Raw genomic sequence first — 12,862 nt, forward strand, 5'->3', positions numbered from 1 at the left:
CTGACATTCCTCCCTGCCCTGGGTGGGCCCACCCTTAAAACCCTAAGCTTTAGGCTACCTGGGAAGCTTGAGATTTCCTTGGGGGCAGGGCCTTCAGTGTTCACTTACATCCTTGACTCCTCTTCCCACTTCTTTTCTGCCCTTAGATGCTTTACTTTTAAGAACTAAACCATTTATTTAGAGGGCATTATTAATATTTTAATCCAGCATGTTGTATTTTTTTTTTTAGTTAGAATTTCAGGATCTCTGGTTCATCATATTGTTGGAAACTGAAGTGTTACCTTTTGCGAAAAAGCTACCTTAAATCATATTCTCAGGGTAATTTTCCAGGATTTAAGGCTCACTCCTCTGAGGGGAATGAGAAAGAACTTGTCGGCCAGTAGACAGTATTTTAGCAATCAAATCCACTGAGTTTAATTTATTACCCTTTTTTGAGTATCTTCTTTGTTCGAGGCACAGGGGCTGGCATCAGCATTCTTGAGGGAATTAGCAATTTAGTATAGATCTGTGTACTTGATATGCTGTCTCCTTACTGTTGAGATGCCTAAAAATGAATGAGGTGCTGGAGAGAGCTGGAGGCCATGTGTGTGAAGGTTCAGGGCAAGTTTTGGGGAAAACAGTGATGAGTTCATTAGACATCTGTAGATTATGAAGTTGGAATGCAGATTTCTTAGAATAAGTCTTCGATAGAAAGGCATAGAAATAGCTAAAGATAAATCCTATTTTCACCTATGAATCTTCGCAGGTTTAACCTCTTGCTAGTATTCTGTAAATCAAGTGGAAATACTTTCTGACCTATTACAAATTTAGTTCCTTCTCTCCCTTCTCTTTATGTAACCTGTCGTGGTGAGTGATCACCATAGAGAAAAATTTACCTCTGCCAAGCCTTCTCTGAATCTCCTCACGTTAATTGCTTCACCTGCCTTTCCAGAATAATTTATAGAAGTCTCCGTTAGGTCACTCACATAGCATCACTGAAATGCACTGTTTTGAAATTGTTTTTCCTTCTAAATGAATTTGCCTGCCCTGCTAACAATAATAATAAAAGCTTCGTTTGTGAGTGCCGCATATGTGAATAGGCACCAATATATATCACATCTACAGCCTATAACTTGTGAGATGGGAATAAGTACACCCGTTTTGCAGATGATGATGATGGTGAAACTGAGACATACGAAGCAAATAACTGTATCCAAATCTTACCGTGACTAAGTAGCAAGACTAGGCTTTAAAGTTGATTTGACCCCCTCACTGGCAAGAAGGTCACATTCTGTACTTTTGTTACTGCTCTAATGCCTGGAGTGGTTTCTAGCTCAGAGCCCGTGCTCAGGGGATATTTACTGAATGAAAAAACAACATTGAGATAAGTCTTTAATGGAAGCCTTTATGAACTTAGAGTGATCTCCAACAAATATTTACAGATACACCCAAGTTTTGAGTCCTGGGTTAGGTGTGTGGCACCTATCAAATTCTAAGTGTGTGTACAACTGCATACACACGTGATACAAAATGAATTAAGTAATTGTCGTAGAATTAGAACTTTATTTTTTTTTTTTTAAGTTTATTCATTTTTGAGAGCAAGGGAAGTGCAGAGAGAAAGGGGATGGGACACGGAATCCGAAGCAGGCTTCAGGCTCTGAGCTGTCAGCACAGAGCCCGATGTGGGGCTTGAACTCACAAACCACGAGGATCATGACCAGAGCTGAAGTCAGATGGTTAACTGACAGAGCCAGGCGCCCTGAAGTGGACCATTAATATCCTGTATTGCAGAATCAAAATATTCGGGTATTTGTATCTCTAACCTATCATAAGATTTCCATCACTTAGCTTGGGTGGGTGAACTGCTGCAGCTATAGGCCAAATCTGGCCTGCCACCTGTTTTTATAAATAAAGGTTTTGTTGGAACATAGTCACGCCCATTTGTTTACACGTCTGTGTCTGCTTTCTTGCTGTAAGGACAGAGTTGAGTGGTTGTGACAGAGGTGATGTGGCCAGCAAAGCCTAAACTACTTACTATATGACCCTCAGAAAGTTTGCTGACTCCTGGCATAGATCACTGTTGGTACATGACTTGGTTAACCATTCCCCTGCTCTATTTCAAGGGTCTTCATGCTAGATTTGAAATTCAGCCAGGTGATGCTTGTCTGTTCATAAATGGACTTCGTGTGGATATGAGTGCTTATGATTCTTTTAGGTAAGTATTGAATTACTGATACAAACTAACTATGACTTGTATAAAGGCAAATGTTGTCCTAAGTTTTGTATTTGCCAAAATGCAAATAATTACTTTAAAGGAAAGTCAAATACATGTGTTTGTGCAAGACTTCAGAAAGTCTTGTATTTGTCATGGGCAGAATTCTGTTATTATTCTGGTGGAGTACTCACAACTGTCTTAGAACGCAGAATTGGGAGAGACCTTGGCAACATCTGTTCAGATGTGAAAATTGAAGTTTCTGAACTTTCGTCCTATACTTGTCACATTGTTGGGAACGGTCTTTCATGAGTAGGTCTGTCCGTTAGCAGGGAAGTTCCTTGGGATTGGGCTGAGCAGCTGAGGACTTCTACCCTCCAGAAAGGAACTGAAAGGAACATGACACATTTCCCCAGAAGAATGAAAACAAAAAGAGTTTAAAGGACTTGTATTTGTCAGAAAGGAAATTTGAAATTATAGAATGCAGGGTATTATCTGTTTAGGTCAAAAACAATTCTTGAAAAATGCTGTAGGGCAAAATTACAAAGTATTGTGTTTATCATGGCCACTGATTCATAAATTAGTCAAGGGTCAAACAGAAGAAAACTCAATCTGAAATTATTTTACATTTAAAGAGAAGCATAAAACTACTTTAAAAATTAATAAGGTAAACTGAGTAAACACAATACTTCAGATATTCTATTTTAATTCAATTGAATAAACTTTCATTGAACTTCAGTTAATTAAATGTTTATCTTCTTTTCTTACCAATTTGGAAAGAGTAGGAAAGTATAGGAATGACTTAGAAACATAGTAGTTCAAATGAGGCTTTTCTCTTTATTTAGTTGGATCCTTGGGAAAAATGATAATGAAGTATCTGTAGGCTAAGTACTGTACATAGAGTAGAGTGGTTGTTAGCTCCTGGCCCGTGAGCTTCAGGGGGACAAAACTTCATCTGTGCTCAGGAACAGTGAAAGTGGGTTTAAGAGAGGGAGAAAAAGGGATGCCTGGGTGACTCGGTCGGTTAAGCATCTGACTTCAGCTCAGGTCATGATCTCGAGGTCCGTGAGTTCGAGGCCCGCTTCGGGCTCTGTGCTGACAGCCCAGAGGCTGGAGCCTGCTTCAGATTCTGTGTCCCTCTCTGTCTCCGCACAACCCCTGTCTCTCAAAAATGAATAAACATTAAAAAAAAAATTTTGAGAGAGGGAGAAGAATGGTGGGTAGATTTCAGTAAAGTCTTCATAGGAACATTTTGCCCAGTAATTTAGAAAGGCTTTAGGCTGTTCAAGAAATAAAGCCCCCTTGGCTCCTCCACCTGGTAGGTAGAGATCTGCACAACACGTAATACAAAATCACTAGTCGTAACTACTGTAATTCCCTCCAAGGAGGAAAAGAAAACGCGTGAGGATATTGAGGTTTTCTGGCATTTTTAGCCCAAAATAAACAAATTCTCCAAAAGAAATCAGAACATGTAGAATAAAACCGGTGTGGAGCATGAAAGGAAGTGATTCAGGAGAGAGGAGAAGGAAGGAAAATATCCTATTACTGAAATTATGTCCTAAATCTAGAGCAAGGTCCTGTGCCACTAGTACTTCAGAATTGCCTGTTTAAGAAAAGACTGGGAGTGAGGAATTAGCTTCTTTCCCATCTCCTGTCTCATTGCATTTTGGCTTGTTGAGGCCTGATACCATGCACTGTGACCTTCAGGTCCTGGAAGTAGTGGGAAGAGCTGGAGCCTCCATGGGTCAGGCCGGCAGTGGTTCAGTCATGGCCCAAGCCAAGCCTGGCTCTCCTCCCCAGTGAGGTTAGACAGCAGGAGGCTGTAGCAGTGACCAGGGAGGAAGGCAGGTAGGGCTGAGCAAATTTGAGGAGCTCCATAAATGGGGTTTCACACCTGTGCCCTAGAGCCACCGACTCATCTTTTTCTTTGAACAATCACCTCAGCCACAGATTTGACCAGACAAGCTGGTGACGAGTGGATATTAAGCATTTTGATAACCAACGTGTTCTGCTTGAGTGGTGTCACCACAGTATACCTGCCAAAGAGACAGACGGAACAAAGGCGTCTTGATATCCCTACTTGTGTGGGGCTTCTTTGTGTATCTGAAGTTATCTGACTCACAATCCTTCGGGGCTCTTGATAAATACGTATTTGTAATGCACACAGCATTAGAATTCAGTATTGCAAATTAATTCAATATTAAAATTCAATTCAGTAAATATCTGAGTGCCTGCATGCTACAGAAGCTGGTCGATATTGGAGGTATAATGGTAGAGATAGAAATAAGTGGTCTAGTCGGGTAACTGATACCAAATATATAATGACAGTGTGAATTATAAAAGATAAACCTCCCAGAGCTCCCAGTGCTCTGGGAGGTTATAACTCCAGAGATTTAAACTAGTTCTTGGTGGAACATAGGGACAAGTAGAAATGTCAGATTTCTTCAAGGAAGTGATAATTTAAGCTAACACTTAAAGGACGAATCAGGCAAAGTGGACAGTAGAGGTTCTGCAAGCAATGGGGTATTTGGAGAAAATGACAGTGGACTCCTTTGGCCGGGCTGTGGAGTGAGAAGCCAGAAGAAGCTGAGGCTACACATGTGAGAAGAGTCAGCTTGCGCGACCCAGTTTCGGATTTTTGCCTTTTGTCTTCAGGGCTGGAGAAGCCAGTGAAGGGCTCTAAGCCAATCTAAAGATAGTACCTGTTTCAAAGAGAAGCATGAGAAATTACTTTGTTTCACAATCTATAGATATAAGGCATTTTCTTAATAAATAGACCTAGCATATTTAAAGAACCTTTTTTTTTTTCCATTGGTAGCCAAAATTCAGGATTTGAAAAGAGCAAGGAAGAAATAATGCTTATAGAGGACAGCTGTATGCCCAGTAGTGAGTTAATTTAATCTTAATACCTTATACAGTGATTATCGCCATTCTCTCTTTTAGATGGGAAAATGACACTAATGTCACTCAAAGATAGGGATACAGCTGGCAAAAAGCAGGATTCAAAACCTCATGCTCTTTCCAGTGTGCCGTGTAAGTCGATAAGGTTTTTCCATCGATGGTTTTCCTTGGAGACTAGGTTGGGATAACAGAGACGGTAGATACAAAAACTGTGGAGATTAAAGTTGTCCAAAAAGAGTGACCAGTAAGCATCATGAAATGTTCATTGTTTTACATTTTTTAATTTATTTTCGAGAGAGAAAGACTATGAGCCAGAGAGGGGCAGAGAGAGAGGGAGACACAGAATCTGAAGCAGGCTCCAGACTCCGAGCTGTCAGCACAGGACCTGACACGGGGCTTGAATTTACGAACCACAAGACGATGACCTGAACTGAAGTCGGAGGCTTAGCCAGCTGAGCCACCCAGATGCCCCGCATCATAAAATTTTAAAAACGGAGAGAGCACTGGCAAGCAATCCACAATTCTTATCTTACAAAATAAGGGAATGTAGACCAAAGGGGTTAAGAATTTCAAGAAGCCTCACGTGAAGTAGCATGGTAGCCCAGACTAAATCTTATAATCAGATTGGGATTTGGGGTATCTAAGCTAGTGCTCTTTTGAGCATACATGTCATCTTCCCATAGATTGGAGGCGGGTGGGTAAAAACGGTGCTTTGTAAAGCAGTGGTCAGGAGTGCCTGGGGTACAGACATTCAGAGGCAAGTCATCCAGGCCAGCTGAAAACACTAACAAAAACCAGCTTTTGTAAGAGTTCGGACATTAGATCTCAGCCTTCTAAATGTAGATCTCTCCAGGCCTGCCTGAGCATGGTGTTCTGAAATCCACACATTGCTTTATTCTGATTCTGTTCATTTCTGAAAAGCGAAGCGACTTCTTCCATGGTTGGATTTTGTGATGAAGCAGTTCGGTTAACTATTATAAATATGAATTTTAACACTTGGTTTCAAAAAGCAATAAAGTGCTTTCTTGCCTGGGAAAGCTTTACCTTTGCAAAAACACACACACACTTTACCACTACCCGTAAAGTCTTACCTTTACAGATACAGGGAAGCACTGCCTTCCTATAGCATTCATACCCCAGCTCTGTCCTCACCCACTGAGAGGCCTGGGCAGGAGACCACCTGTCTGGGCCTCGCCTGCATCACCAGGACGTCCTGAGGCGGTTGTGAGGTGCGCTCTGTTTGGGGAGGACGTAGACTTACCTGGAACACAGTGTGAGCTTGATCAGTAGAAGTGTAAGGAATCAAATTGCCCAAACTTTTTGCCAGTGGGATTGTATATTGATGTTGTTATTTTTAGCAGTAATCTTCCTGTCGTGTTTAAGAGCTCTCAAAGTGTTACATATATGATGAGAAATTTTAGTGTGTGTTCTAAACAGATGTGAACTTTCATGTTTTAATGGGGCTTTTTCTGTGCTAAAATTTTATATCATGGGTCCCCTTGTTTTATTAGTTGATTTACCAAAATGGTGACCTAGTATATTTTTCCCTTCATTTTTGGTTTGCTCAGGGATGAGCATATCTTCACTTCTTTGCTAAAGAGTGTAATAAATATATCTGGTTGCTTTGCCTTTTAAATAGAAAGATTTTGTCAATGTACACAAAAAGTCAACATGAGCTTACCCTAGATAATTAGAACTCCTTGTTTGTTAATAAGTTTTATGTTTTTCCTGATATTCATAAAAATACCAGTGGAATCTGTTTCTAATGCTTTAAGAAACTTATAAACGTTAAAGTTTTTTTTAATGTGGCAAATGAAAGTAAAACTCATTTCTTTTCTTTAAAAGAATTTTGGATATGCTGAAACTAGAAGGAAAAATAATGAATGGCCTTCACAATCTTGGGATCAGCAAAGAAGATACGAGCAAATTTTTAAAATTAAAATCCCATGTTTGGGACCATACCTATGCATTAGATATTAGGCATTCTTCTATAATGGTAAGTGCTTATGTGTAGTTCCTTTTTAAAAAAAAGGTTTTTTTAATGTTTATTTTTGAGAGAGAGACAGAGACAGAGTGCGAGCAGGGGAGGGGCAGAGAGAGAGACAGATAGGGAAACACAGAGTCTGAATCAGGCTCCAGGCTCCGAGCTGTCAGTAAAAAGCCTGATGCGGGGCTCAAACCTACTAACCAGGAGATCGTGACCTGAGCGGAAGTCCGACACGCTTAACGTACTGAGCCACCCAGGCGGCCCTCATGTAGTTTAAAAACCTTTAGTAGCTTTAAGACTGAACGTAAAACCCATTGTTGGCAGGCCTTCAAATAAATGTAAGCATTTTGGAGAAGGTTGCAGGAGAACTCCGAAGAAAGTGAAAATATAGACTCCTCCCCTCTGATTTCTTGTATTAGCTTTCCTGTCCGTCCTGTTCTCTGCGTTTCCTCGCAAGAACTCACTCGTTCAGGATCCGTCCCAGCTTTAAAAAAAAATAATAAACACAAATAACCCCATGAACGACAGCAAGAATTGAACATCCACTATTAAAATCAGTGGAATGTAAGGATGCCACCTACCATCACGACAAGCTCGTCTGGCCGGTTCACAGTGGCCGCAAGCCTTCCGGTCGGTGCTGCACCTGCGGGATTGGGCGTCTGCTCACGTCCCCGCCTGCTCGCAGCTCCGATGCCCTCCCAAGTGAGGCCCGTGAGGCTGTCGGTGGCCTTCTCCCTCCTTTTGTTTCTAGGCTGTGAAATACTCTTCCCCCCACTTTCCCTTCGTCGTGCTCCCTCCAGCCGGGCGGCTCCTGCTCGCTCTTCCGGCTGCAGCTCCCAACAGCTGGGACCAAGAGCAGCTTTGGAGGATGTGTTCCTGTGTGCCCTGTGCAGAGGAGTCCCAGCATCCCCTTACGTTCGGCGATTTGCCAGAAGGACTCACGGAGCCTCGAAGTTGTCATACTCGAGGTTACAGGCTGTTGTGAGCAGAACACAGAGTGGCGTCCGCAGAGGGAGAAAGCACGAGGTGAAGTCCAGGGGAGACCGAGCGCAAGCTCCCACGTGCTTCACTTCCCGCGTGACCATGCACGCCAGGCTCGGTCGAGCCGGTGTGTCGTGTAGGCATACGGTGGCTGGGTGACTGAGGTCAGCCACTCAAGCTCCCGGCCCTTAGACGGAAGGCAGGTGTTCATCCTGTCATGTTCACGTTCGCTCTGTACAGACTGCCGGAGCCTGCAGCGAGGTCCTCCGCGCGGGAGAGAGGCCGCAGTCGGAACCTCTTAAGGGCTCAGTTACCGGAAGCCAAGACCTTTGTCACGGAAACAAGCCCTTGTACAGAACGTGCAAAGTGTGAGCAGCGCGGCCCACTGAGTTAACCCCTTCTACCCCGCCACGTACACACACGTGTGTGTCTGTATACGTATTTATTGTTACACGATTACCAATCCTTCCTTATACTTTGGGCAGTTAGTTTTTATAATTTTGCAATTTTGTCCTGTGATTCTTTGAGGACTTTGTTTCTTACTAGACCATATAAACTTGAAAGTAGGAATTTTTATCCATTTTTTTCCTCTCACCATTATACCCCTGGTTTTAGTAGGTACTCAATAAATATAAATATTCTTTGAATGAATAAGTAAATATTTATCTCAAACCAACATAAAACATAATTTTTAGCTGTGAAACTAGGAACATTCTAATTACAACATAATATCACCATTATGATTTAACATTAGTATAAAAAAGTTTGGCAGTTAGAAAGGAGAAAATAAAAGTATCATGTGGCAGATTATATAACTAAAACTCCTCCAAGACAGCTGTTACAATTAATAAGACTTTAGTAAAATGGGTTTGAAGTGACAGCAGATCAAAAGCTTTATTTCCAAAAGCCACTTGGAAGATACAATGATTTATTCATAATATAAAAATGCAAGTACCTGGATAATATCTTTACTATGTAATAATCTTAATAATGAATAATACAAACTGCAACTTAATTGAGGAAATAGAGACAGATATAAAGACAAACGGAAAGAGCATTAATTGGCAAAGACTTTGAAGCAGTTGTGGCTGTGGTGCCTTTACAGCATTTACAGACTTTGATCAAGTAATTTCACTGGAAACTCACATAAGGAAATAGTGGGAAATGGAGAAAAGTGTTTATACCCAAAGATATGATCACCACTGCATGTTTTTAAAGCAAAATAGAAATGAGTTAAGTATGTAATAGAGAAATGTTGTAAATTTTATATCCATGTGCTCAGGTATTATTCAGACACCAAAATTATGTTTATAAGGATTGTGTGTATAAGGATGTGTCAGGAACAATGACTGTGCTCTCATGTTAAGTAAAAAATATTTTTTTAATTTAAATTTTAAAAAAATTTAAATTAAAAAAATGTTTTACATGTTAAGTAAAAAAAGATTATCTTACATGATAAGATAGAGGATCAGAAGGAAATGTATCAAGATGTTCTTATTAATGGGTGATGTGGTTTAAGGGGTAGTTGGGTCTTTTTCTTCATGCTTTCTGTAAAGGCCAAATTTTTAGCAGGTATATTTTACTTTCTATGATCGGGGAAAAAAATTTTTTTAGAGATTTTATTTGTAAGTAATCTCTAGACCCAACGTGGGGCTCAAACTCACAACCTCAAGAGAAAGAGTCACATGCTCCACTGACTGAGCCAGCCAGGCACCCCAGAAAAAAAAAAATTTTTTTTAATGTAAAGAGGCATAACCTCTCTGAACATCTTGCTAACTGTCTCATGTAAAAATTTAAGGGATTTTCTTGGAAGTATCTCAGTTTTTATAGTTCTGTCCTACCTGAAAAGCCTTCTCACTTACAAATTTAGTCTACCATCCAGGAATCATGGAAAGACAACAGCAACAACGAAATGCCATATTCCCTAAGTTATTAATTAGTTTATTCTCTAGTGTATTATTAGTGTATTCTCTAGAACACTAAGTGCCTTGTTATAAATGTTTATTGCTACTGTGTTTTACTGCTCTTTAGACCATATTGTCTCATTGGCTAGATTTTACTTTGACTTGGAAATCTCTAAGCTCCATTAACAGATGTCTTCTCTAAAAATGTTTCATCAGAAAAAGGAATGACCATGTTAGTAATCCTAATACTTTGTGACTTTCAAGCATTCGTGCATTTGTAGAAGACACTGGGAGTGTGGGCTACAATAAGAAAAGGAAAGTAGTCTTCAAGACTACTCTTAAAAAGAAATAAATCTATAAGGAAACCTTGCAGCTCCATTTATAAAATAACATCCTGGTCCTCCCGGGTTGGCCACGAAGGCCAGTCACCACTGGAGAGGGGCAGCCTGATGCTGTTCCCATTGCCCCTTGTCCCCCCAGTGCCATTTCCCCACTGCACTGCTGTGACAGCTCTCTTGATCCAGCTCTTGGACACCTTAGGAGACGTTCTTTTCCATTCTAAGAGTATCAAAGTAATTTTTTATTGAGGTAAAATGTGTATAAGATATGCTCCTTTAACCTTTATAAGTGTGTGATTTGGTGGTATTAAGTACATTCACAATGTTGTCAAGTCATCACCAAGATCCATTTCCAGAACTTCTTCGTTCCAAACGGAAACTCTGTAGCCATTCAGCAATAGCTCCTTCTCCCCTTCTCCCCAAACTCCCTGGTAACCTCTGTTCTACTTTCTGTCCCTATGAATTTGCCTTTTCTAAGTGCTTCATAAAGGTGAGATTATATAGTGTTTGTCCATTTCTGTCTGTATTTCACTAGGCATACTGCTTTCAAGGTTCATCCATGTTGTAGCATGTGGCAGAATTTTATTCTTTTTAAAGGCTAAATGATAGCTTAATTTTTTAAATACCCTTTCTTGCATATTATTAAGGGAAATTTTGTGTCTCAAATGCTTTTATTTTTCCACTTGGAAAGTGCCTGCTTTCAGTAGATAATTATTTGTTGAGAGTTCATTCTCTGGATTCCTTTAAAAAAAACTGGCAAGAAACGCAGAGCTCTGGGTTTGAGTACTCTTCACCTTGGTCTGTGAAAGCAAAATTAACTCATGCATAAGCTTGATTTTTGCTTAGTAGCATTTGCCTACCTCCCAATATGATATGTATTTATTTGTTTACATATAGTCTTCTTGCAGTGGCATGTAAGCTCTATGAAAACCAGGACTTTGTTAAATATCCTCAGTATCCATCAGGCCCTATCACATAGGAAGCACTCAGAAAATCTGTTGGATGCCTTAATGTCAAAACAGTTATTCATGAACAAAAGCAATACTTTGCGTTTAATTCCTTTTCTCCCCCTGGATCTGTTTCTGTACTTTTTGTCTTTACAGAAAAAGCTGAGTCACTGAGTTAGATTACTTCGACCTCTGTATTTATACCCTCCCCAAAACAAACCCTGGCAGTTTATTTCTTAAAATCTGCTTGCTTAAAAGTTGAGTAAAAACTCAAGAGGGTCATTGAATATTCTCCCATCCTTGGTTAACCATTTTAGGTTTCTCTCACCAGACGTCAGGAGACACAACTTAAATTTTATATAGTTTAGTTCCCTGTTTCTTGTCTTGCCACAGTACATCAGGTTTCACTAGTATTTTGTTAAATTCTGTAAAAATGACCATACAATTGTATGCTTGGCTCCTTTTGTAATTCCTTTTCAGTCTAATGTGCCAGACCCCCCATCATGAAGGGGGCTGGGTCATATTCCACCAAAACTACCCCTGCCCGTAGCTGCAATTTTCTGTCTTCTATTCTGGGATATCCGTGATGTAGCCATATTCCTGAGTTGCTTATGATCATTTTCTTCAATTTCCTTTTCTTTAAAGTTCCCAAGTCACCCTAGCCATTTGTCATCCTATCAAAACAGCTCTAATTCTTTGTTTTTGTCACAAAATGACAGTGATAAGATTAAAAACAAACACTAGTCAGCACAGGCAGAGGAAATGAATTCTTTATCCAGATTAAGAATGTAACTTGCTACCCACAGTGGGCCCCACAGTCTATGACAGCAAATTTCCCATCCAAGCCCCATAATGTTGTAAATCAGCTTACCGTAGATACATGGGTTTACTCTGGACTCTTAGTTCCATTGATCTATATCTTACCCTTATGCAGACACCACACTGTTTGATTACTGTAGTTTTTGTAAGTTTTGAAATTGGAATTGTGAGTCCTCCAAATTTGTTTTGTTTTATTTTATTTTAAGATTATCTTGGCACTCCTAGGACCCTTGCCCTTCATTATGAATTATAGAATCATTTTGTCCATTTCTGGAAAAAGGACAGTTGGCATTTTTATTGAAATTTCATTGAACCTATAGATAATTTAGAAGGTATTGCTATTTTAATACATTAAGTCTTCTGATCCATGAATATGGGATGCCTTTCCATTTGGTCTTTATTTTCTTTCAGTGATCTTTTGTAGCTTTCAGTGTACAAGCCTACTACTTGTTAAACTTATTTCTAAGTATGTTATCCTTCCTGATGCTATTGTAAATGGAATTGTTTTCTTATGTATATTTTAGGATTTTTCAATGCCTCTTAATTTTTTGTTGAGCATGGGACATTTTGAACTAGAAGTCAGATTCTCACCTTCCCTGGGTTTGTTGTTCCTGTTTGCTGTTGTTTTTATCATTTGTTTAGTGTCTTCTCTGAACTAACTTTGTAAAGTCTATATTCTTTTTTGTGTGTGGCCATGGAAATCTCTGTTATTCTAGCCTAGTCATCTACTCAATTTTGGACAGAGATTTACTTAAATCCCCGGACCCAGAAAACCTCCCAGTGTTGAATAGGGG

The 12,862-nt window shown here is 39.9% G+C and overlaps 1 protein-coding gene across 2 annotated transcripts in view; it reads left to right on the top strand.

The window, feature by feature from the left end:
• The window catches only part of UGGT2 (UDP-glucose glycoprotein glucosyltransferase 2), a 189,188-nt gene that overhangs the window by 74,830 nt on the left and 101,496 nt on the right, over nucleotides 1–12,862 (top strand). For both annotated transcript variants that reach the window (XM_078432418.2, XM_078432421.2), the window contains exons 11-12: nucleotides 2,103–2,194; nucleotides 6,938–7,088. In XM_078432418.2, the coding sequence (XP_078288544.2) occupies nucleotides 2,103–2,194; nucleotides 6,938–7,088 (243 nt within the window). The remainder of the gene's footprint in view (nucleotides 1–2,102; nucleotides 2,195–6,937; nucleotides 7,089–12,862) is intronic.

The sequence above is a fragment of the Panthera onca genome, chromosome A1, assembly GCF_046562875.1.
Source record: "Panthera onca isolate mPanOnc1 chromosome A1, mPanOnc1 haplotype 2, whole genome shotgun sequence".
NCBI classification, from domain to species: Eukaryota; Metazoa; Chordata; class Mammalia; order Carnivora; family Felidae; genus Panthera; species Panthera onca.